The sequence below is a fragment of the Aethalodelphis obliquidens genome, unplaced genomic scaffold (assembly GCF_003676395.1).
Source record: "Aethalodelphis obliquidens isolate GAN/ISIS:26980383/991018 unplaced genomic scaffold, ASM367639v1 scaffold4, whole genome shotgun sequence".
Lineage (NCBI taxonomy): Eukaryota > Metazoa > Chordata > Mammalia > Artiodactyla > Delphinidae > Aethalodelphis > Aethalodelphis obliquidens.
Window position 1 is genome coordinate 22,489,151 of NW_020837948.1, and position 27,621 is coordinate 22,516,771.

The 27,621-nt window shown below is 38.8% G+C and overlaps 1 protein-coding gene across 1 annotated transcript in view; it reads right to left on the bottom strand.

Annotated features, from left to right (window-relative positions):
• Positions 1–27,621, bottom strand: part of LVRN (laeverin) — an 87,229-nt gene that overhangs the window by 21,555 nt on the left and 38,053 nt on the right. The window contains exons 4-12 of the mRNA XM_027099741.1: positions 25,761–25,887; positions 19,198–19,352; positions 17,638–17,751; positions 6,054–6,197; positions 4,995–5,060; positions 4,835–4,900; positions 4,245–4,417; positions 2,220–2,296; positions 1,446–1,585 (exon numbers count right to left, since the gene is read on the bottom strand). Of these exons, the coding sequence (XP_026955542.1) occupies positions 1,446–1,585; positions 2,220–2,296; positions 4,245–4,417; positions 4,835–4,900; positions 4,995–5,060; positions 6,054–6,197; positions 17,638–17,751; positions 19,198–19,352; positions 25,761–25,887 (1,062 nt within the window). The remainder of the gene's footprint in view (positions 1–1,445; positions 1,586–2,219; positions 2,297–4,244; positions 4,418–4,834; positions 4,901–4,994; positions 5,061–6,053; positions 6,198–17,637; positions 17,752–19,197; positions 19,353–25,760; positions 25,888–27,621) is intronic.

Here is a 27,621-nt window from a genome sequence, read left to right on the forward strand (position 1 = left end):
GTTCATATATGTGGTCCCAGAAAATTTATCTTCACAACATCCCTTTAAGCATCTGAACAAGCCAAGCTTAATTCTTTCCTTTGTTGTAGCCGCATATCTTTTCTGGCAGTAATAATAACACTTACATTTTCTAGATTAATATTAATAATAGAAATGTTTTATTTGCTCAGCAATTATGTTGTATGAATAACTGACCCCAGTTTTCCAATAAGTAAATCTACAAGGGTTTCAAGAAATCATAGCTATAATGGCATGACCTAGCGCTTCCATGGCTAAGACTGCCCTTAGAAATTAAAAAGAATTTAGCTACTCTGAAAAAGGTTTTTAAATAAAGTATTATTATAACTGTTTTTTGTACCTTTATTCAAAAGACCAATGATAATTTTTAAAAATTACTGATCATGTTCTGAATGCCCAAATTGTGTCAGGCCTTTGTTAAACATACTACACACATCACCTTATTTAATCTTCACAACAACACTTTAAGGTCTATTACACCCATTATTACACTGATAAGGAACCCAAGGCATGACTGGGCAAACAAGAGGCCCAAGGTCACACATCTGGTAAATGATGAACAAAAATATGAACAGAAGTCTACCTGACCCAGAACCCGAGCTCTGGACCAGTATGCTGTGCACTGCCTCTTCTGCCAGAGAGGCTGCTATGTGACTCACAGAACTTTTGAAGAGAGAGACACCTAAGATATCTTTTAGTTCAACTCTCTAGTTTTATGAATAGAGACTAAATGAACAGCCCAAGATTTCACAGCAGAGCCAACGCTATAGACCTCTAAGCCAGCACCCATCTGCACCAATGGAGATCTGGTTTAATTCAACCAATTAAAATCTGACTGATAAGAGCTAGCCAATATTCTAATATTTCTATATTGCATAATAATTTACAGTTGTTTTTACAACTTAAAGCAATATTGGATTATTATTGATACCTTTTGAATTAAATTGTCTCCTTTGAGGGAGGGTGAAAATACAGTTTTTAGAAAATTAACATTTTCTAGCATATACGCACTGGCACCTATTATGGGCTTTGAAATTTTAAGTGTATGTTTACTTACATCATCTCTAATCCTCATAAGGAATAAGAAAGATATGATATGATTCCCATTTTAAAGTGAAGAAATTGAAGCAGAACATTTAACTTGCCTAAGATCACAAAATTAATGGTTAATAGGAAATTCTTCTGATTTTTTACCTAGAAAGGTAAAATTATTGTGGAAAAGTGAGATTAATGTTCAAAAACACAATGCATTCAACCAAAACCTCTCCTTTCTAAGAATAAGAAAAAACAATCCAGTATGCCTTGGGGTGAGGGGTGGCAACAGGGGTCAGGTTCCCACCAGACAGGTTGATGAAAGCTCAACCTCTAAAGGCTAGAGAGTGCAATACTAATGATATTTAATAAAAGGTGTAAAAATATAACCTTACCTTAGGATCTTTTTCAAGCTGTTGATTTAATTTCTTCCAACCAAATTTATCATAGTTAACTCTATAATATCCAGTCATATTCAAATTTAAAATCACCCAGTCATGATCAGAATCTGAAACTTGCATTTCAGGGAATACTTCTACAAAGAAACAGGTGAAAAGTTTGAAATGGTACATTTTAAAAATATTTTACTACACATCTGTACTACATCCTCTTAATTCTAAACAATAAGTCCAATAAAACAAAAAGTAAAGATATTGTAAAATACATATTGATCTTACCACATAATTATATTTTTTCACATATAATGGCTTTTGATCAGAAACTTTTCTTTAAAGCTCTATGTTCAACAAGAATGATACAATATTTTAGTTGTAAACAAGATAGCTTTCCAAAAGATAGACATTTCAGGCTTCCCTGGTGGCACAGTGGTTGAGAGTCCGCCTGCCAATGCAGGGGACACGGGTTCGTGCCCCGGTCTGGGAAGATCCCGCATGCCGCGGAGCGGCTGGGCCCGTGAGCCATGGCTGCTGAGCCTGCGCGTCCGGAGCCTGTGCTCCGCAACAGAAGAGGCCACAACAGTAAGAGGCCCGCGTACCGCAAAATAAAAAAAAAAAAGAAAGAAAAAAAAAGATAGACATTTCAACATTTTAGTCTCTGCCTTTATATATATATATATATAAAATATATATGTTTACACACATATATATATACATACACATATATATATTTGCATATATATGTGGAGATATTTTTAAAAATTTGTTACTTACTGCTGCTTTTATCTAGCCAGACTAAAGACTGTGTAGTTCCATTTTTTATCCAAAGGATAGGTACAATCCATGTGTCACTTTTTGGAAAAAAATGAAAAATTCAGTTAATGTTCACACATAAGAATATCAGCTCTGAGCCAATATTAAATAAGATGATAAAATAACTGAACTCAAATTCTTTGGTCATTCCCTGTGGATACGCAGGACTTTGCTCTTAGAATTATTCACTGTTGTTTCAGAAGTCAGTTTTGCTTTGGCTATTTATTTACTCTTTTCTTGTGTCTTATAGACTTGCTTCTTTTTATAACTTAAGGTAGCTACTAAGACTCTCCTGTATCTGAAAATTTCAAGGCCTGTTTATATTAAATTACAGCCACCTGGCCTTACTCAGGGGTCATTCAAATGCTACAGACAGACCCAAAGCCATCTGTGCCAAGAGAGTTGAATAATCAGTTAAGAAGAAAAAGCTTGACAAACATTTCAAAATGCTTCTCCACCTCAAGCTTTCTCCTTGTCTGAAAAGTGTTCAACAAAAATCAGCCAGATTATTCATATTACCTGAATGCTGGCATTCTTCCCACATTGGTGGACATGACCTGGATGAAGTCGCTGGCCACAGGGAGGACATTAGTCATCTGAAGAGACACACTACTTGGAATTTGGGCAATTATTTCCAATCTTGCTCAAACGCTCAAAAGTCTGGTTTCTCAGACTTTGAACTGAGGGTCTCTGTTTATGTGATAGCTAAGGCCACCTCTTCTCACAAGTCATGAAATACCATAGGGAGAAGGGACCTGCAGGTCTCCTGTTCCCGCCCCTGGGGTTTTAAAGAAAGAGTAGGACAACTTGAAAATTTTGGTGGTGATATATGAAAATTAATTACTCATTTGTGCTGATACTTACTATAATGAGATCTGAGGATCAAAAATTTTATCAAAAACAGTTGGAAGGGCTTCCCTGGTGGTGCAGTGGTTAAGAATCCACCTGCCAATGCAGGGGACACAGGTTTGAGCCCTGGTCCAGGAAGATCCCACATGCCGTGGAACAACTAAGCCGTGCGCCACAACTACTGAGCCTACACTCTAGAGCCTGTGAGCCACAGCTATGGAGCCCACATGCCACAACTACTGAAGCCCACGAGCCTGGAGCCTGTGCTCTGCAACAAGAGAAGCCACCGCAATGAGAAGTCTGTGTACTGCAGCAAAGAGTAGCCCCCTCTCACCACAACTAGAGAAAGCCCGCACGCAGCAACGAAAACCCAACGCAGCCAAAAATAAATAAATTTATTTTAAAAAAACAGTTGAAAATTATCTAACAAGAAAGAGAAGGAAAGGGAAGGAGAAAGTGATGAATGCTAAGCCACTTTATACTTATTATTCCATTTCACTTCTACAATAATCCCCTGGGATATATGTTATTACATTTACTTTATAGATAAGGCAAATGAAACTCAGAGATTTTGAATAAGACTTACCTAAGGTTTGAATTTGGGATCTATAGTTCTAACATTTTAGGTATGGCTACAAAAGCACAGATAAGTGCACGGGCAGACATGCACAGAATTATTCCTCAAGGATACAGTCACCATTCAGTTCCGTTTCTAGGGAAGGGAAGACAACATTGCAACAGGATCCCCTTTCTTCTTAACTAACAGGAGGCATTTCAGGCTCTGTTTTACTGCCTTTCACACAGAATTCCGACTAATTCATGACCTCTGTCTAAAGGACAGAAGAGAATGCATAACACCCAAAGCTTTGGTCATGGGTGTGGCCCTATATCCCAGGGGAGGGGCACTGCTTGAATCCCTAAATGCAGGTCTCTGGCCTTGCTCAGCACATGAGGGGCTCTGCCCCATCCTAGCACACCAGCGACATCCTGCATGGAACACTCAGTCACCATCCCAGAATCACCCCATGGACGGGTGTGTATCCAGTAGGGGTTATGCTTCCTCACCCACAGGCTGGTTTCCATTTGATCACAGCTCAATCCCAAGGAAGGTGAAGACAGAGGAGTAAATCTACCTACTTGTGGGTTAGAAGGGTCTGATTTTTAACCTTTCCAAGATAAAATGGCTCCTGTTTCATGACACCAGTAGATACATTTAAGGTGATAACTGGAAAACCACTCTGGTGTGTCCAACTGTCCATGATGCTTTTTACTGTTGCTGGCAAAAGAATTTTACTCTGGTCATCTATGGCCTGTTTTAAAAAAATCATCACAAAACAGATATTTATCATCAAAATCTTTTGAGGTAGCAATCTCCTAAAAGAAACTACATAGCTATTCTCTTCCTCATTCATATAGTACAGTAATTCCCAGTGGGTGATATTCTGGACCAAATTTAATTCTGTTCAACTCTCTATATATGAATGGTTCCTTAGTGCATTCATTCATTCATTCATTCATTTACTGACCACATTTTTTATGGATCTAACATATGCAGGCTCTCTTCTGGCATTGGGAATATAGTGGTGAAGACTAAAGAAGCAACCCCTGACTTAAAGGAGTGTCACAAACAAGGAAAGATGGTTTTTCTGTGTCATCACCATACACACATGGCCTCCCAATCTTACAAAACAACTCAGCAAAAACATGGCAGGAAGTGAGAGAATTACCATTTGAAAATGCCTCCATAGATCATCTTGCTCAGCATTTGAGTAAGAAAATGTCTCCAAGTATGACTGTCAAAATAGAAAAGTTAAGGTTAAGATAAATAACATGCCAAAGCAATTTATGTTTACTGTTTTCCAGGTAACAACAATTTTGTAAACTCACCTTAAGTGCGCTGATAAATATTTTCTCATTCAAGAAACTAGAAAGCATCCGGGCCAGAGACGCTCCCTAAGACATAAGAAGCTGTCCATTATTTAAAGAAAATTCGGTAATCTAAATATTGACGCATTCCATTCTGATAAGCAAGATTCTGGGCTGTGCTTCTGATTGCATTGCGCACTTTAGTTGAATGTCTGGGTTATCCCCAAATGTGCTAATAAAATAGGAGACTGTCACTAATTAATAGGTAACAGATGAGAAAATGTCCTACATATAAAGAGTTCAGGGCGCAGTAAAGTTTTTAAACTGAGATACTCATATGGCAAGTGTAAAGAAAAATTGTTGCCTGCCACTCCAGTTCTACAAGGATCAGCCATTAGCCACTGCAGATGCCCACTGAGAGTGCACCCTGGGGGGAATTCAGGATGGAGAAAAATGGGAAGCATTCTGTGCTTTGAATATCCTGGCCCCTAGATAGTTAAGATGCACATGTAAGGAAAAATTTCAATGACCCCAGATTCTTACATTTTTCCATATACAGAAAAGCACTAAAATTATTAACTGGAGATGTCTGTTCCTTGTGATTAGCAGCAATCTTTTTATGCTTGACTGCATGTTTTTCCCAGCAAAAAAAGTTCAGATATATCCTGGCCCCTCCCTTACCACTTCGGAGTAGTTTCTCAGAGCACTCTGAGAGGTTGTCTCCTGGGCTATAGTCCTCAGTAAGATTCCTGAATAAAACTTAACTCACAACTTTTATGTTGTGTGTTCTTTCAGTCAATACAAGAACAAATTTCTACCAAGCGGAAGGGTTCACCTTAAAAGTAGCAAGCTAAGTCTGTATTAATAAAGGTAGATGATACTGAGCAGCTATTGTAGTTGATTAATATTTACTAGATAAGAACTGATTTAACCACGTTTTCTGAAATCCATCTATTGAATAATATTAAGGTTTTTGTACCAAAGTTGTGTAGTAGCACATTCGTCTAGGACCCTTAGAATCCATTTTATGTAGCTTTCTCCAAGAGTGCAGAACAAATGTAAATGTGTAACTGATTTTACCTTGTTGTAAGTAAATAGGTCAAAGAGCTCGTTTATTTCATTGGTTTCTGTGAAATTTTCCACCTTCATGGAAACCGCTCTAGATACCAGGGCGTGATCTTCTCTGAGGACACCATGTAAAATGTTAGAAAAAAAGATCTCATTCTAAAAGGAAAACATTGAGCCACGTTAACTTCTGAGGTGTCACAGAAACACAAAGTTCAACGTTCCTAAAATACTTTCAAAAACTAACACTGAAGAAGGGAAAAATCAATAATTGGGAAGTACTCTTTGGGCTACAATGGGCCAAATAAGTTAGGATTCCTTGAATAACAAAACTCTAGGATACTTTCCTTCCCATTTGGTATCCATTTTTATTTCAATTAAAAAAAATCAATCACAAAAGTTAATGTGGTTTCCAAGAGAGACATCTACATTCCCCTAAGGAGGTTCCTGGCCACCCAGACAGGTCCTCCAGGTAACAGCATCTCTAGGTGGTTTCAACCCTCTAGAATTTTATTGGTAATTTTATTAGCAATCCCTTAAAATTCATCAGTCTCTGTTACAGGGACATTTATCAACCAAAAGCATGCCAGATTTACAAATTCACAATGATGCTGATGTAATATGAGTTATTAGAAATAAATCCACAGACTGGATACTCATGCATTAAGAGATGGCAATTATTTATATTTTAATAAGTACAGAACTCTCCAAAAGACTAGATCTCTCTCAGACACATGACAAGGGCCATTTCTTTCTGAAGGAAAGCTGGAAGGAAAACCAAAGAATAGTCAAGAGGTACCTGGGAAGACAGAGCCAAACAAAGGGCAGTGGAGAAGCTACAGGGACAGCTCACTCATACCCTGGAGAGCCGGGCGAGCACTTGGTGATCTCCATGAAGTCTCAGCTCCCTAGTGACTCTTGCCAGGGTCCCCAAGTTGACTCTCTAACCCCTCAACAGTGTCAGATAAATTTTCAAACTCTGCCCCACTTCCATTTGCCAATGTTCCAATCAACCCTCTCCTATTAGCACATTATGTTTAGATTTATTAATACTTTGGTTAAGCTATCATCAAACTCCGCTCTTCCCCAAATGAGAAAGCCTGTCATTTAGAGCAATGCATGTGGAAACTTTAATGTCAATAAGGATCCCCTGGGGATTTTGTCAAACTCATATTCTAACAGTTGGTCTGGGCTGGGGACTGTATTTCTAATAAACTAGCAGGTGATGCTGATGTTGCTAGTTTGAGAATCACACTTTGAGAAGCAAGGATTTAGAGGAGACATCTGCCTAAGTCTGACCTTATTCATTAAGTATAGATTTTACTAATTTAACACCCAAGAGCTCTTGAGAGTGTGCACTGTGGACCCATAACACAATGAAGAAAATAGCAAAAATAAAAAACACCCATAAGCCCACACCCTACATAACTCCCATTAGAATGTTGTTAGTCCAGCTCTTTCCAATTTCTTTTCCTATCTATTTATTTATTCTCATATTTGTAAAAACAACCTTTTTTATTTACTTATTATAGTATTCATTGAGAAATTTTGCTGTCTTATCTTTGTAACTATTCCTAATAATGGCCACTGCATTGTAAGTGAAATAAACATAACTTGGAAAGAAATAAACCAAACCTTAATCATGGTTATCACAGGGTGGTCAAATCACAGATGATTTTCTTCTTTTCAAAGTACTGCAGATATAACTTTTGCAAAAGCAAAACATTAAAATAAATAAATACACAGCTGCAAAATACTCCATAACGTCGATGGACCATAGTTGACAACCATTTCCCTATTAGTTAGGCATTTAAGTTGCTTCAAGTTTTGTTTTGTTTTGTTTGCAGTTATAACAAATGTATTAATGAACATTTTTGTACATATAGCATTTTCCATATTCTGTGGGGGTTTTCTCTCTCAGAATGAATTGTCTGTCTCTCTTCTGCCTGCCTGGTATAAGGTTTTACATAATCTTCTTGGTTTCATCAGAATCACACAAGATGACTGCGACTAATGAGACGAACACCTCTTCCTCAACATCCCTCAGGTTTTTCTACTCTGGGCCTCCCATAAGGTGATGCTCATCCCAGCCTGTTCCACCCCTGAAGGGAAACTCTACGTAAAAAGTGATACCAGCATTTTAAAAAGCATTATCTAGCTACTGCATACAGTGATTGGATAAAGCGATTCTAGACACTCACCATTACTTTCTTCCTGCAAGCTGTGAGATCCCAGAGAACAAAACCTGTTTCTATTAAATCTACTATTATCTTAAGAAATATAACAGTATTTATGATAATAAATTTGTATGGAATATCAATGTGGTTAAAAGCACAGGCTTTGGAGTGAGCTGCCTGGATTTGAATCCTACCGCAGCCTCTTAGGGGTTGTGTGACTCATAAAAGGCAACCAACTTCATCACTCTGAAACTCAGTTTCACCTCTGAAAATGCAGGAAGCAACACTGTCCTCACTGGATTATTATCAGGTCTAAATTAATTTACATAAAATTTTTTAGCACTGTGACTGGCAAGTAGAGCATGCTCAATAAGGGTTAACCACTACTGTGATTATATTATTATTATTATTTCTTCAGAGTTGTTTGGAGGCTTGAGTCAGATAATGTACATAATACTCTATAAGCACATAATGAGTGCTTAGTAAAATGGTGGCTGTCACAACAGTGCCTGTTAGATACTCAATAACCTATTGAATGACTGTATAAAACTTATTTTACAGATGAGGAATGAAAGCTCAGAAATGTTCAGCTACTTGCCTCAGCTTACAGTGATCATAAAAGCATAGCGAGATCTGACAGGCTGCCAGGCCCTCATGTGCCCTTTCCCTCCACCGAGACTGCTGCTTCCTTAGACCAGGCAGAAGAAGGACGGAAAAACGTCAGTGAGTAGCAATGTCAGAGCTGGAGCTTCAGAGATCAAGAAACCAATTGGAATGTTCTGAATCCTTGACCATGACCCATTCATCTCGTACTTTAATAATTTTCAGCTGAAATTAGACCAGTTAGAAAAAATGGAAATCTGTTTCTGCATATGGTTCTGTGATGCTCTTTACTCAATTTCAATCTAATGACTAGATTAAAAGGAAGCCAAAGATTTGATCTCTCAAAGATCATTGAAACAGGGCCTTAAGCTTTTAAAAAACAAAGCTCATGGCAATTTTCTCAAGCTCCAGGATCTGATACTCCTCTGGCAAGGGTTATATTTCACTCATCTCAACATGGGATTGAGAAATGTACACTCAGAAAAGAGTGATTAAGAATCAATGATAAGGGCACATTGGTTCAAGATGGCAGAGTAGAAGGATGTGCTCTCACTCCCTCTTGCAAGAGCACCAGAATCACAACTAACTGCTGAACAATCATCAACAGGAAGACACTGGAACTCACCGAAAAAGATACCCCACATCCAAAGACAAAGGAGAAGCCACAATGAGATGGTAGGAGGGGCGCAATCACAATAAAATCAAATCAAATAACTACTGGGTGGGTGACTCACAAACTGGAGAACACTTATACCACAGAAGTCCACACACTGGAGTGAAGGTTCTGAGCCCCATGTAAGGCTTCCCAACCTGGGGGTCCAGCAACGGGAGGAGGAATTCCTAGAGAATCAGACTTTGAAGCCTAGCAGAATTTGATTGCAGGACTTTGACAGGACTGGGGGAAACAGAGACTCCACTCTTGGAAGGCACACACAAAGTAGTGTGCGCACCGGAACCCAGGGGAAGGAGCTGTGACCCTATAGGAGACTGAACCAGACCTACCTGCTAGTGTTGGAGGGTCTCCTGCAGAGGCGGGGGGTGGCTGTGTCTCACCGTGAGGCCAAGGACACTGGTGACAGAGATTCTGGGAAATACTCCTTGGTGTGAGCCCTCCCAGAGTCCGCCATCAGCCCCACCAAAAAGCTGGGTAGGCTCCAGTATTGGGTTGCCTCAGGCCAAACAACCAACAGGGAGAGAACCCAGCCTGACCCATCAGCAGACAAGCTGATTGAAGTTTTGCTGAGCTCTGCCCACCAGAGCAACAGCCAGCTCTACCCACCACCAGTCCCTCCCATCAGGAAACTTGCTCAAGCCTCTTAGATAGCCTCATCCACCAGAGGGCAGACAGCAGAAGCAAGAAGAACTACAATCCTGCAGCATGTGGAATGAAAACCACATTCACAGAAAGAGAGACAAGATGAAAAGGCAGAGAGCTATGTACCAGATGAAGGAACAAGATAAAACCCCAGAAAAACAACTAAATGAAGTGGAGATAGGCAACCTTCCAGAAAAAGAATTCAGAATAATGAGAGTGAAGATGATCTAGGACCTCAGAAAAAGAATGGAGGCAAGGATCGAGAAGATGCAAGAAATGTTTAATGAAGACCTAGAAGGATTAAAGAACAAACAAACAGAGATGAACAATACAATAACTGAAATGAAAAATACACTGGAAAGAATCAATATTCAACAGAATAACTGAGGCAGAAGAACGGATAAGTGACCTGGAAGACAGAATGGTGGAATTCACTGCTGCAGAACAGAATAAAGAAAAAAGAATGAAAAGAAATGAAGACAGCCTAACAGACCTCTGGGACAACATTAAACATAACAACATTCACATTATAGGGGTCCCAGAAGGAAAAGAGAGACAGAAAGGACCCAAGAAAATATTTGAAGAGATTATAGTCCCAAACTTCCCTAACATGGGAAAGGAAATAGCCACCCAAGTCCAGGAAGTGCAGAGAGTCCCATACAGGATAAACCCAAGGAGAAACACACCGAGACACATAGTAATCAAATTGGTAAAAACTAAAGACAAAGAAAAACTATTGAAAGCAGCAAGGGAAAAATGACAAATAACATATAAGGGAACTCCCATAAGGTTAACAGCTGATTTCGCAGCAGAAACTCTACAAGCCAGAAGGGAGTGGCATGACACATTTAAAGTGATGAAAGGGAAGAACCTACAACCAAAATTACTATACCCAGCAAGGATCTCATTCAGATTCAATGGAGAAATCAAAAGTTTTACAGAAAAGCAAAAACTAAGAGAATTCAGCACCAGCAAACCAGCTGTACAACAAATGCTAAAGGAACTTCTCTAAGTGGGAAACACAAGAGAAGAAAAGGACCTAGAAAAACAAACCCAAAACAATTAAGAAAATGGTAATAGGAACATACATATCAATAATTACCTTAAACGTGAATGGATTAAATGCTCCAACCAAAGGCCACAGGCTCGCTGAATGGATACAAAAACAAGACCCATATATATGCTGTCTACAGAGATCCACTTCAGACCTAGGGACACATACAGACTGAAAGTGAGGGGATGGAAAAAGATATTCCATGCAAATGGAAATCAAATGAGAGCTGGAGTAGCAATATTCATAACAGATAAAATAGACTTCAAAATAAAGAATGTTACAAGAGACAAGGAAGGACACTACGTAATGATCAAGGGATCAATCCAAGAATAAGACGTAACAATTATAAATATATATGCTCCCAAAATAGGAGCACCTAAATACATAAGGCAACTGCTAACAGCTATAAAAGAGGAAATTGACAGTAACACAATAATAGTGGGGGACTTTAACACCTCACTTACACCAATGGACAGATCATCCAAACAGAAAATTACTAAGGAAACACAAGCTTTAAGTGACAATAGACCAGGTAGATTTAATTCATATTTATAGGACATTCCATCCAAAAAGAACAGATAACACTTTAATGGAACATTCTACAGGATACATCACATCTTGGGTCACAAATCAAGCCTTGGTAAATTTAAGAAATTGAAGTCATATCAAGTTTCTTTTCCGACCACAATACTATGAGACTAGATATCAATTACAGGAAAAAATCTGTAAAAAATAAAAACACATGGAGGCTAAAAAATACATTACTTAAAAACCAAGAGATCACTGAAGAAATCAAAGAGGAAATCAAAAAATACCTAGAAACAAATGACAATGGAAACACGATGACCCAAAACCTATGGGATGCAGCAAAAGCAGTTCTAAGAGGGAAGTTTATAGCAATACAAGCCTACTTCAATTAACAAGAAAAATCTCAAATAAACAATCTAAACTTACATCTAAAAGGAACTAGAGAAAGAAGGACAAACAAAACCCAAAGTTAGTAGAAGGAAAGAAATCATAAAGATCAGAGCAGAAATAAATGAAATAGAAAAAAAGAGCAAAGATCAATAAAACTAAAAAGCTGGTTTTTTGAGAATATAAACAAAATTGATAAGCCATAGCCAGACTCATCAAGAAAAAGAGGGAGAGGACTCAAATCAATAAAGTTAGAAATGAAAAAGGAGAAGTTACAACAGACACCTCAGAAATACAAAGCACCAAAAGAGACTACTACAAGAAACTCTATGTCAATAAAATGGACAACCTGGAAGAAATGCATAAATTCTTAGAAAGGTATAACCTTCCAAGACTGAACCAGAAAGAAATAGAAAATATGAACAGACCAATCACAAGTAATGAAATTGAAACTGTGATTAAAAATCTTCCAACAAACAAAAGTCCAGGACCAGATGGCTTCACAGGTGAATTCTATGAAACATTTAGAGAAGAGCTAACACCCATCCTTCTCAAACCCTTCCAAAAAATTGCAGAGGACGGAACACTCCCAAACTCATTCTATGAGGCCACCATCACCCTGATACCAAAACCAGACAAAGATACTACAAAAAAAGAAAATTACAGACCAATATCACTGATGAATATAGATGCAAAAATCCTCAATAAAATACTAGCAAACAGAATCCAACAACACATTAAAAGGATCATACCCCATGAACAAGTGGGATTTATCCTAGGGATGCAAGGATTCTTCAATATACGCACATCAATCAATTGATACACCATATTAAAAAAATGAAGAATAAAAACCATATGATCATTTCAATAGATGCAGAAAAAGCTTTTGAAAAAATTCAACACCCATTTATGGTAAAAAGTCTTCAGAAAGTGGGCATAGAGGGAACCTACCTCAACATAATAAAGGCCATATATGACAAACCCACAGCAAACATTCCCAATGGTGAAAAACTGATAGTATTTCCTCTAAGATCAGGAACAAGACAAGGATGTCCACTCTCACCACTATTATTCAACATAGTTTTGGAAGTCCTAGCCACGGCAATCAGAGAAGAAAAAGAAATAAAAGGAATCCAAACTGGAAAGGAAGATGTAAAACTGTCACTGTTTCAGATGACATGATACTATACACAGAGAGTCCCAAAGATGCCACCAGAAAACTACTAGAGCTAATCAATGAATTTGGTAAAGTTGTAGGATACAAAATTAATGCACAGAAATCTCTTGCATTCCTATACACTAATGATGAAAAATCTGAAAGAGAAATTAAGGAAATATTCCCATTACCATTGCAACAAAAAGAATAAAACACCTAGGAATAAACCTACCTAGGCAGAGAAAAACCTATATGCAGAAAACTATAAGACACTGATGAAAGAAATCAACGATGATACAAACAGATGGAGAGATATACCATGTTCCTGGATTGGAAGAATCAATATTGTGAAAATGACTATACTACCCAAAGCAATCAACAGATTCAATGCAATCCCTATCAAATTACCAATGGCATTTTTTACAGAACTAGAACAAAAAATCTTAAAATTTTTATGGAGACACAAAAGGCCCCGAATAGCAAAAGAAATCTTGAGGGGAAAAAAAACAGAGCTGGAGGAATCAGACTTCCTGACTTCAGACTATACTACATAGCTACAGTCATCAAGACAATATGGTACTGGCACAAAAACAGAGATATAGATCAATGGAACAGGATAGAAAGCCCAGAGATAAACCCACGCACCTATGGTCAACTAATCTGTGACAAAGGTGGCAAGTATAGACAATGGAGAAAAGACAGTCTCTTCAATAAGTTGTGCTGGGAAAACTGGACAGCTACATGTAAAAGAATGAAATTAGAACACTCCCTAACACCATACACAAAAATAAACTTAAAATGGATTAGAGACTTAAATGTAAGACTGGACACTACAAAACACTCTTTGACATAAATTCCAGCAAGATCTTTTTTGATCCACCTCCTAGAGTAATGGAAATAAAAACAAAAATAAACAAATGGGACCTACTGAAACTTAAAAGCTTTTGCACAGCAAAGGAAACTACAAACAAGATGAAAAGACAGCTTTCAGAATGGGAGAAAATATTTGGAAATGAATCAATGGACGAAGGATCAATTTCTAAAATATATAAACAGCTCATGCAGCTCAATATTAAAAAAAAAACAACCCAATCCAAAAATGGGCAGAAGACCTAAATAGACATTTCTCCAAAGAAGACATAGCAGATGGCCAAGAAGCACATGAAAAGCTGCTCAACATCACTAATTATTAGAGAAATGCAAATCAAAACTGCAATGAGGAGCTTCCCTGGTGGCGCAGTGGTTGAGAGTCCACCTGCCGATGCAGGGGACGTGGGTTCGTGCCCTGGTCCGGGAAGATTCCACATGCCGCGGAGTGGCTAGGTCCATGAGCCATGGCCACTGAGCCTGCGCGTCCGGAGCCTGTGCTCCGCAATGGGAGAGGCCACAACAGTGAGAGGCCCACGTACCGCCAAAAAAAAAAACTACAATGAGGTACCACCTCACACCAGTTAGAATGGGCATAATCAGGAAATCTACAAACAACAAATGATGGAGAGGGTGTAGAGAAAAGGGAACCCTCTTGCACTGTTGGTGGGAATGTAAATTGATACAGCCACTATGGAGAACAGTATGGAGGTTCCTTAAAAAACTAAAAATAGAATTTCCATATGACCCAGCAATCCCACTACTGGGCATATACCCAGAGAAAACCACAATTGAAAAAGACACATGCACCCTAATGTTCATTGCAGCACTCTTTACAATAGCCAGGTCATGGAAGTGACCTAAATGCCCATCGACAGGTGAATGGATAAAGAAGATGTGGTACATATATGCAATGGAATATTACTCAGCCATTAAAAGGAATGAAATTGGGTCATTTGTAGAGACGTGGATGAATCTAGAGACTGTCATACAGAGTGAAGTAAGTCAGAAAGAGAAAAACAAATATCGTATATTAACGTATATATGTGGAACCCTGAAAAATGGTACAGATGAACTGGTTTTCAGGGCAGAAACTGAGACAGAAATGCAGAGAACAAACGTATGGACACCCAGCGGGGAAAGCGGCAGGGGTGGAGGTGGTGTTGTGATGAATTGGGAGATTGGGATTGACATATATACACTAATATGTATAAAATGGATAACTAATAAGAATATGCTGTATAAAAACAAATAAAACAAAAAAATATAGAATCAATGATAAAAAGAAATAACTAAATGGTAAAAGAGAGGATAAGCTTACCATCTTAGCTTCAAAAACATTAGTAATATGTTTTCATCACTGTTTCCAGATATGGTAATCTTAGCCATTTTAGTTGCATTAAGAGGTAACTGATATTGATAGTATAGTCTATTCAATTAAGGACACACAGGGTGAATCTAATTGTTTTATGGGAATGCAATTTCTTTCCATATTGACTCTCAGCACAGAGTTAATTTGGAATACAACCAAATGCTTTCAAAAACAGTTATAGATGACACTAACCATGTGTAGATGCTACTTTATAAAAGAGAGATATAAACAATTTTGTAGGTATAGAGTATACGGAAAGGACTATTGAAGACAACTGAGATTTACTGTATGTGTATAAAGTTTATGTATATGCAAAGAGTCATATAATGAACATATACACACACACCATAAACTCCTTGAGAACGAGAACACTCCCAGGTGTTTTCTCTGCAGAGCACAGAGGTTAAAGGCATGGGCTTTGCAGTTAGAGAAACCTGGAACTGACTCTCATCTCTGACCTTTAATAACTGTGAGACCTTGAATAACTTACCTAATGCTTCTATGCCTCAGTTTCCTCAATAGAAAATAGAAAAAAATAACAACTATACTCATATGATTATTTTGAAGATTGAGTAAGATGATATATGTATAGAACTTACACTACCAGGCAGATAAATCCTAAGTACTCAGTGAATGGTAAATACAGTATTATTGTTATTATCCTCATTATCCTCATCTTCAGACTAGACCCAGGTAACTGGAATGTAATCACAGTTCTGCCTCAATCAGGCAAATGACCTTGGGCGAGTCAATTAACTTTTCAATACTTCATTCTGCTGATCTATATAATAATGCCCAATCCAGGGGAGGAAGAGCAGAGGTACTGCAGAATGGCTGGACTATGTGATGGTGGGCATTTTATACAATGTTTGCAAAGGGCAGAGTGGGTGGCATGGAACTGGGGCAGTAAGAGGCTGCTACATCAGTGCTTCCCAGAAAGTACAATTTCACTAACAGGTAAAAAAGGATTTTTTTTTTTTTTAAGTTTCTGTGGCACCAAGAGAGGTCTGTCAACTTTTTATTCTGCCAACCTTTTAATCAACAAAAACCAAATATCTACCTACCATCTCCCTCCTTTCCTAAGAGGGAAAATTTACAACCAATATAATAGAAAGAACACAGTCTTAGACTCTCCATCAAAGTGAATAAATTTAGCCTGTAAAGAAGATCTGGCCAGTGGAGATCAGCATTTCAAATGGCAATATACTCTGAATGAGCGAGGGTAGGGAAGGGAGGAAAGAGGCCAAAAGCTGAGCCTTGGAAACACTTGGGAGGGGAGATGAGAGAGAGGCCAGCAAAGAGCAGCAGAAACAGCAGCTCTGAGCATCAGAGGGATGGCAGGAGGCAGGAACAGAGGGGGAGAAAGGACCCCTGGCTTGGAGTGAAAAAGTGAGGTCTGTGTCAAAAGATGGTATTAAATTTAAACATTTAAACACATAAAACAAATAAAATCAATTTGGCTTTATCATGCGATTCTGAAAGCACTATCTAATTACTCTAAATAAAATATTAGAACCATAACTTACAGTTGAAATAATCAGATTTGCCCATCCATAAGTTTATTTTTCCATATTACTATTTACTCAAAACAGCAAAAGAATATCAGCTATAATAGATACAATATCAGCTATTAGTATTATATGTAATATCAGCTATATTATATGTAACATAATATTTATAGTATATAACATAGCATATTCTTATCATTAAAGCCATAGACTACTGATTACAAGTGCTTTAAAATTTAGTCTAGGTAGAAATAAATGAAAATAACCTAAAATCTAATAGTAGGGAAATATTACATATATACACCTTATAAGGTGATATGATAAAATATTAGGCAACCCTTAAAAATCTTGTTTTCAAAAATGATTTAATGATTTGTGAAAATGCTCTTGATATAGTATGAAGTAGAAAGGGTATTACACATTTTTGTGTAATTGTCTTTTAGGAATATTTATAATAATAAAAGTCTGGAAAAAGAAAACATACCAAAAAGATAAAAGTGATCAACTCTGGTATTACAGATAATTTAATATTCCTTATATTTTTCTGTATTTTACACACTTTCCACAATAAACATGCATTACTTTTATAATTAAGGGAAAAAAAATTATAATTAACTTAACAAACTACTTACCCTTGGGAGTTTCGGATTGAAGTCGTTAATTACTCCAAACTCAAAATAAGATGCAAAACCTTCATTGAGCCAGATATTGTTCCACCAATTCATGGTAACCAAGTTTCCAAACCACTTTTAGAGTTGGGAAAAAAAAATTCTTAAATTCAATTTAAGAAAAATTTATTGTAATTGCATGTGAAATAAATGTAAGGTCAAAGACAAAATTAAATGCATTTTGCTATCAGTGATAAACTTGGAAACAGGACTCCAAAATGACGCTGTTTTAACATGAAGAGATGTCAGTCATGCATTTCTTCTAAAATAATCATTTCACATTCAATGATTGAAAGCAATTTTTGTTTTAAAATTGTGATGTTAAAAAATAAGGTAAGCTAGAGTAGCAGTTCTTAAATTGTCCATTTTGCCCCAAAGTTAAGTTAAAGCAGAAGTCCTGAAAGTTTACTTACCACCTACTAATTACAGAATGTTATATCTCTAAACAGACTACATTAGGATCTTGCTGTAAGCAATGACTGTGCTTTCAGGACATGATTTGATGTGCACCATGTAAAAATCACTCAAGTATTCATATGTTCTGCAAAGTGGTACAGCTATAATTATTTTCTATTTGAGCTTACCAGAAAGAAACTGTCAAACAGATGATAAATAGAATCAGGAAAGAAAAACACAGTAATTTCCAAAACCAACAAATCCACGTCCTGGTATTTAACCAAATTCTTATATAACAGCTGTGATGAACTAATAGCAGCCTGTATTCCAAAACAATGTGTCATTTAGGCTATAATAAAAAATGACACTTTGGGTGACTGATCAAAACTTGTGAAAGCATGTGTTGACTGTGTAACAGGGTGTTATTCAATCCCAGTAAATCACTCTTCTCCAAAACTGCTTAGGAGTCCATATAACAAAAAGATAACAATATCATAGTTTAGATGACGTCTTTCTTGACAAACTTGATTTATAAAGGTCAAAATGCAGATGTGAGAATCTCCATCAAATCAAATAACTAAACTTCAAAAATCACAGCATAAAAGCATACAGATCTAATGAAATAAATCCTGCTTACATCACCTTTGGGGATGCAGCTCAAGGATTAATTACTGCTCACCTCACTGACACTAGTATATTGACTATAATCCTTTAACTTGTAACTTCTCTCAAAAAAAAAAGTTTGTAATAATCTGCTAATGAAATGTGGATATCTTCCAGTGACTTTTTTGAATATCTCTATTTTAAGATGGAATGGAAAGCAAATAATCATAGCTCTGCTTGGCTTACTTTTCCTGAAGAGAACTTTGTGGAACACAGTTACTCTTTGGATATAAATATATGACCTGCGAATGTTCTTTAAGTTCTCATCACTGTGATTTATCACCAATAGTTCAAATCCACCCAGGATCTGATTACACAGATCCTTCCTTGTTTTCTTTCAGTGACCCACTTTTCAAATAATTTTTAAAATTTGGTGTACAGCAGGGTTTGGGGGGGTCGCTACTTTTGGTACAGCAGCTGGAGAATATTTTCATGTGAAATAAGAAAGAACGTTTTACCACGTGCCTGATGTCCAATCTCGTGGGAGACAATATAGGAGATCACAGTCTTTTTTTCTGTTAGTTTATCATTTGGTTGCAGCAACAATAATGACTCATCAAACATCAACAGTCCCCAGTTTTCCATTGCACGGTTGTCAAAAGTAGGCAAAGCAATTATATCTAAGTGGATTTAAATGGAGGGAAAAATGAAATCATCTCTTCCTCAAAATTTGAGACTTCCAGATACAAACATCTCAAAATGAAATCATAAAATTACTGAAAGAAAAATGCAAGTAAATATTTATAATTTAAGGGGAAAGAAAGCTTTAAAGACATACCAAAGACAGAGCCAGAAAATAAACTGTTTTGACTATATGAAAATTAAGTACTTTTGACAAAGGACCTATATTCAAAATATACAAAGAACCCTTGAAACTCAACAATAAGAAAATAACTTTACAAAATTAGCAAAAGATCTAAATAGACACTTCACTAAAGAGATACAAATGGCAAATAAACAGATGAAAACATGCTCAACATCATATGTCATTAGGAATTTTCAAATTAAAATGACAATGAGATACCATGACACACCAATTCAAAACAAAACACCAAATGCTGGAGAAGATGTGGAACAACAAAGACTCTCATTCATTGCTGGTGGGAATGCAAAATGGTACAGCCACTTCAGAAGACAATTTGGCAATTTCTTATAAGGCTAAACATAGGCTGACTATACAGTCTAGCAACTGAGATCCTAGGTATTTACCCAAATGAGTCACAAACTTATGTCAGAAACATGCACATGAATATTTATAGCAGTCTTATTCATAACTGCCCAAACTTGGAAGCAATCAAGATGTCTTTTAATAGGTGAATGGATAAAGAAACTGTAGTACAGCCATACAACAGAGTACTATTCAGTGATAAAAAGAAATGAGCTGGGCTTCCCTGGTGGCGCAGTGGTTGAGAGTCCGCCTGCCAATGCAGGGGACACGGGTTCGTGCCCCGGTCTGGGAAGATCCCACATGCCGCGGAGCGGCTGGGCCAGTGAGCCATGGCCACTGAGCCTGCGCGTCCGGAGCCTGTGCTCCACAACGGGAGAAGCCACAGCAATGAGAGGCCCGCGTACCGCAAAAAGAAAAAAAAAAAAAAAAGAGCTATCAAGCTATGAAAGGACACGGAGAAAACTTAAATGCATGTCACTAAGTGAAAGGAGCCAGTCTGAAAAAGCCACACATGGTATGATTCCAGTTAGTATATAACAGTATGGAAAAGGCAAAACTATAGAGACAGTAAAAGATCAGTAGTTATCAGGGACTTGGGGAAAAGAGGGAGAATGAATAGGTAGAGCACAGGGGATTTTTTATGACAGTGAAACTATCTGTATGATACTGTAATGGTAGAGACCTGTCATTACTATATACATTTGTCAAAACTCACAGAACTGTACAACACAAAGAGTAAACTCTAATGTAAACTATGGACTTTAGTTAATAAAAATGTATCAATACAGGTTCATCAATTGTAATTTTTAAAAAAGCCACACCAATGTCAGACGTTAACAATAGGAGAAACTGGGGTTGGGGACAAGGGGAGGGAGAGGAGGTATATGAGGACTCTCTACACCTTGGGCACAATTTTTCTGTAAACCTAAAACTGCTCTAAAAAATAAAGTCTATTTAAAATCAAATTTTTTTTTTTTTTTTGGTACACGGGCCTCTCACTGTTGTGGCCTCTCCCGTTGCGGAGCACAGGCTCCAGACGCACAGGCTCAGCGGCCATGGCTCACGGGCCCAGCCGCTCCGCGGCATGTGGGATCTTCCCAGACCGGGGCACGAACCCGTGTCCCCCGCATCGGCAGGTGGACTCTCAACCACTGGGCCACCAGGGAAGCCCTATTCCTTTGATTTTTTTCAACCATTTAAAATTGTAAAAACCAATCTTAGCTCATGGACCATACAAAAATAGGCGGTGGGCCAGATTTGATTGCTTGCCTGTGCCTAATTTAGATTATTATTAATAACTCGTATTCTGATTTCCAGACTGGCAGCATCAGCACCACCAGGGAGCTTATCAGAAATAAAAATTCTGGGACCAACCCCAGACCTACTGAATCAGAAACTCTGGGGTCAGGAGCAGCAATCTGTGGTTTAACCAGCCTTGCAAGTGATTCCAGTGCATGGTAACATTTGGGAACAGCTGACTTACATCTTCCTCTGTGCTCCTTCTCAACTCAACCTTCGGCTTATTCTTCCAGAGATTCACCACTATCCTGAACTTGGTGTTTATCATTCCATTGTTTAAGAAAAACCAAGGGAATATATATATTGTTGCTAATATTACATATAATATTGCCTAAATATTATATTGTTTAGGTTTCTTTTGTTTTTAAACTTTAGAAAGAGTGTTTCATTTTTATTGCTGGATAGTTTCCCGTTGTGTGAATGAACCACACTGTATCTATCCATTCTCCTATCGGTGACCATTTTGGTTGCTTTCAGTTTGGGGCTAGTACGAAAAGTGTGGCTATGAACATTCTTGCACATGTCTTCTGGCACGTATATGCCCAAATTCCTCTTGGGGTATATCTAGCAATGGAATTACTGAGTTTTAAGGTATTCTAATGATCAACATTGTAAGATAACAAATAAGTTTCAAAGTTGTAACAACTGATACTCCCTTCAACAACGTCACTTTCTATTGGCATTTGTCAGAATGCCTACTCTTTGACAACTGAGTGGTATGAAATGGTGCCTCACTGTGGCCTTGGATATTCATTTCTCAGATTGCTTAATGAGGCTAAGTATCGCTCCATAAGTTTATTAGTCATATCTATTTCCTTTTCTGTAAAACATCTATTCATATATCTTTTACTTGTTTTTTTATATTGTATTTTTCTTATTTATTTGTAGGTGTTCTTTATATATTTGGGCTACTCCCATTACCAGTTATCAATCCTTTTTCTTTTAAGAGTTTTTTTTTACCCAGTACGTTATCTCATACTTAGCAATTTGTTGCTTTTGCTTTTAACATGTAGAAGCTATCTCCCTAACTGAGCTACTTGAACAGAGAGCCTCAGCCATCTACTTCTGCATTCACAGAGCACCTAGGAAAGTAATAGGTGATTCTCATTTACTCAGTAGCTTCTAATTGATTATGGTCATTATTTCATTGCTTTATGATTTATATTGTACTTGAGTTTTACTATTACAAAAATACAGATCATGCTGGGATGTACAATACATATCATTAGCCTGATATAGTTACAAGTTAAGAGTAAAATAAAAACTTATAAGGGAAGTTGCCATTTTAAAAGTTTGCAAATCTCAAATGCCCATATTTATTCCTAAAAGCATCATGATGCCACTTTTTCTTTCAAAACTTACAACCCAAACAGCCAACTCTATCATCTCTGTAATATTTTGATATTTCAGTCCACTTCTGACTTTAAACAGAGTGAATTAAAATGATAGCAACACAGAAAAAAAAATGTTGTTCTAAAGACGAAAACTCTAATTTGAAAAGATACATGCACCCCAATGTTCATAGCAGCACTATTCACAATAGTCAAGACATGGATACAACCTAAATATCCATCAACAGATGAATGCGTGTGTGTGTGTGTGTGTGTGTGTGTGTGTGTGTGTGTGTATAAATAATGAAATATTACTCATCCATAAAAAAATGAAATAATGCCATTTGCAGCAATATGATGGACCTAGAGATTGTCATACTAAGTGAAATAAGTCTGACAGAGAAAGACAACTGTCATATATGGGGAATCTAAAATATTGATACAAATGAACTTATTTTAAAAACAGAAATAGACTCACAGACAGAAAACAAACTTATGGTTACCAAAGGGGTAAGGGGGAAAGGGCTAAATCAGGAATTTGGGGTAAACAGATACACACTGCTATATATAAAATAGATATAGAACAAGGACCTACTGTATAGCACAGGGAACTATATTCAGTATCTTATAATAACCTATAACGGAAAAGAATCTGAAAAAGAATAGATATGTATCTAACTGAATCACTTTGCTGTACACCTGAAACATTGTAAATCAACTATACTTAAATAAAAAAAGCAGAAAGAAAGAAAAAAATGCTATCCTATGTAATAGATATATACACATCGTTTAGATTCTGAGGCTTAGAATTCAACTGAGCAAGCCTCAAGAAGGTAAGCTAAAAGAACACCATGGAAGAAATAAATAAAAAGGCTTTTCACCTGACTCACTGAGAGTAAAGGGTAAGGAGTATGTGGGAAATGCTGATAGGGAAGGTTTGGCTTTCTTGCTTTTTTTGTGTGTGTGTTTGTTCTTGTTTTTAAATGACTCAACCAAAAGTTAAAGTAATTAGGAAACATTAGTTTATCTTTCTCTTAAAGATCCAGTAATAGAGAAACTCCTTATTTTATTTATTTTTAATTTTTTTTTTTTTTTGTGGTACACGGGCCTCTCACTGTTGTGGCCTCTCCCACTGCGGAGCACAGGCTCCGGACGCGCAGGCTCAGCGGCCATGGCTCACGGGTGCAGTTACTCCGCGGCATGTGGGATCTTCTCGGACTGGGGCACGAACCCGTGTCCCCTGCATCGGCAGGTGGACTATCAATCACTGTGCCACCAGCGAAGCCTGAAACTCCTTATTTTAATCATCTATCAAAATGCGGTTTTGACTAAGCACCACCTGCATGTGTGCTCACAGAGCAACATTGGCTGAGATGCTATGAAAGATACAAAAAAAGTGCCAATATAACCCTGACTTCCAAGAGTTGGTAATCTAGCCACAATTTACATGGAATTACTGAACTCATTGCATGTATTTATTCCTCCGCCCCCCTCCCAAAAAAAATGTTTACTGTTTACCACTCTGAGAGAAGCACTGTCATAGTCTCTGAGAGTACTTAAAAAAGGACAGTCAAGATCCTGACCCTCAACTTGCCCTCGACCTACTGGGGGAGATGATTAGGATCTATTAGGTCAAGAGCTTGAATGCAGGGGTGCACAGGATGCTGTGGAAGCATGAGAGATGGAGTCAGGGAAAACTTCATGGAGGAGGGGGCACTGAGTTGAGAAATATAAGAATCAACCTGTTGGGTAAAAGGTATGGCAGGATGTGCAAACTGCATGCGCAAGAGCCTGAAGGAGAGGAGAGGAAGATGAAAGTGTAGGAGAGGATAGGGATGGTGTTAGAGCATCCCTCCTACTCTGAGAAACTGTGAAAAGCCCCAAGAGGTTGGCAAAAGATGCATTGTTACAAAGACAGGGTGTGGAATTTGGACTTTATCTTCAAATGGGAAGCCACAGAGAGGTTTTAGAGGATAGTAACATGATCAGATTTTGCTTTGGAAAAATCCCTCTGGCCTCAGTGTGGAAGATGGATTGGAGGAGACAAGAGCGAAAGTGGTGAAACTAAGTGAGAGCTGTTGTGGTCAAGCTGTTGGTGATGCAAACTAGGGAGTATGAGGGGGATGGGAAGAAGTGGATGGATGTGGAGATAATAAGGAGGTGACTAACTGGATGGAGGAGATGCTTTGACAGAACAGGATATCAAGAATAACTCTGGACTTCTCCTTATCTAAATAAAGACAAATGGAAATTTGCTTGCCTAGACAAGGGTTATCTTGAGATCTTCCAGCCACAGAAGTGCCAGAACTTGGTCTCCATGCCCAGATTCCTGCCGCCTCCAACTTTCTAAATGACAGGTATCACCTCTGGGATCCGTGAGGGGGCCAAGGCTAGTCCCCATTCCTTCACTCCCCATCCCTCCTCAGCAGAAGTCTTGAGCTGCAGAGCCCCTGGCTTCCCAGTGTTCAAGAGGCTTGAGCTCCCCAATTTTTACTCCCCACTTTCCTTCTACTATATGCCAGTAAAGGCCAAACATACTTTTCCCCAAGACTTCAACTAACTAACCTGTCAGAGGAACAAAACACACTTACATGATACCCTTAATTTTGATAGAAAAAACATGGAACAACTTTCTGAGCTGAGTGGCTCACATAATTTTAAGGACATTCCATACAGATCTATGAGAAATAAAATGTTTACATATTCCTTCGAGGATCATATTATGTTCACACATGATCCCAATTTTATACAACAAAAATTCACAGATGGGACCCCCAGGTCCTAATCCAATGACTCACAGCTAGAGAATATTTTTTGAAAAACCAACAAAACCTTACTGAAGTGAACTGGAGTAACTCACACAAGCGGCTAAAAGGATGCAGAACACTGCATCGCACACTCACGTTATGAGAGGAAAGGACAGAATGCAAGAGAGAAGACAGGGTCTGGAGGATGTAAGTTGCCAGTGAGTATCCAGGAGGAATCTAAAGCTAGGTAGCTCTCCGAGCACTTACTGGGCACATGGAACGATGCAGGGAAAGAACAGACAGGCCCCTGTGTGTTTAGGAAGGTGTAGGACATAATGATGGGAAGCCAGCGGGGCTAACTCTGAAACAGCAAAAATAGCAAAGTGCCAATGGGTCCTTGGAGGCCCGTCTAGGTACCTTTTGATCTCAACCCAGGGCCCCCATAATAGGAAATCAAATACATTGTAAGGGAAGATGCCTCACCTGTTTTTGGAAGAGGGTAACTAATATTAAATAAATCCTCCAGAAAAGAGAAGATGGGACCTGTGATGTTCAAAGCAAAGTCTGCATTTCCAGCTGCGATGGCTTCTTTCCGGGCCCAGATGCGTATCTAAACAGAAACAATTAAGCAGTGATTAGGAAAAGCAGTAGTGATTTTTGGAAAGTGGCAGCCTGCTTGCTCCAGTTCCCTGATGCTCTGAAGCCAAAGGCTTATCTTTTCAGAGGAAGCTGCATAATAAAACGTTTGAATGTGTCCACACAATGAGAAAAGCCCAGAAGGCTATTCACTAAGTTGAGAACAGTGGTTCCTCAGAAAGTGTGCTATTTCACTCTTTTGCAATAACATGTAAAATTTTGTAGTTCAAAAATAATCCTGGGAGAGACAAGGGGAAGATGGCGGAAGAGTATGAGGCGGAGATCACCTTCCTCCACACTGATACACCAGAAATACATCTACACGTGGAACAACTCCTACAGAACGCCTACTGAACGCTGGCAGAAGATCTCAGACCTTCCAAAAGGCAAGAAACCCCCCACGTACCCGGGTAGGGCAAAAGAAAAAAGAATAAACAGAGACAAAAGGATAGGGACGAGACCTGCACCAGTGGAAGGGAGGTGTGAAGGAGGAAAGGTTTCCACACACTAGGAAGCCCCTTCACGGGAGGAGACTGCAGGTGGCGGACGGGGGAGAGCTTCGGAGCCGCGGAAGAGAGCACAGCAACAGGGGTGCAGAGGGCAAAGCGGAGAAATTCCCGCACAGAGGAGCAGGGCCGACAGGCACTCACCAGCGCGAGAGGCTTGTCTGCTCACCTGCCGGGGCGGGCGGGGCTGGGAGCTGAGGCTTGGACTTCGGTTGGAGCGCAGGGAGAGCACTGGGGTTGGCAGCGTGAACACAGCCTGCAGGGGGTTAGTGCACCACGGCTGGCTGGGAGGGAGGGAGTCCAGGGGAAAAGTCTGGACCTGCCGAAGAGGCAAGAGACTTTTTCTTCCCTCTTTGTTTCCTGGTGCGTGAGGAGAGGGGATTAAGAGCACTGCTTAAAGGAGCTCCAGAGACTGGCGCAAGCCACGGCTAAAAGCGCGGACCCAGAGATGGGCATGAGACGCTAAGGCTGCTGCTGCCACCACCAAGAAGCCTGTGTACGAGCACAGGTCACTGTCCACACCCTGCTTCCGGGGAGACTGTGCAGCCCGCCACTGCCAGGGTCCCGGGATCCAGGGAACACTTCCCAGGAGAACGCACGGCACGCCTCAGGCTGGTGCAACGTCACGCCGGCCTCTGCCGCCGCAGGTCCGCCCCGCACTCCATGCCCCTACCTCCCCACGGCCTGAGTGAGCCAGAGCTCCTGAAGCAGCTGCTCCTTTAACCCCGTCCTGTCTGAGCGAAGAACAGACGCCCTCCGGCGACCTACACGCAGAGGCGGGGCGGGATCCAAAGCTGAGCCCCTGGGAGCTGTGAGAACAAAGAAGAAAAAGGGAAATCTCTCCCAGCAGCCTCAGGAGCAGCGGACTAAAGCTTCACAATCAACTTGAGGTACCCTGCATCTGTGGAATATGTGCATAGACAACGAATCATCCCAAATTGAGGAGGTGGACTTTGAGAGCAAGATTTATGATTTTTCCCTCTTTTCCTCTTTTTGTGAGTGTGTATATGTATCCTTCTGTGTGAGATTTTGTCTGTATAGCTTTGCTTCCACCATTTGTCCTAGGGTTCTATCCGTCCGTTTTTTTAAAAAATTTTTTTCTTAATAATTATTTCTTATTTTAATAAATTTATTATATTTTATCTTACTTTATTTTATTTTACTTTATCTTCTTTCTTTATTTCTTTTTTTTTTTTTTTTTT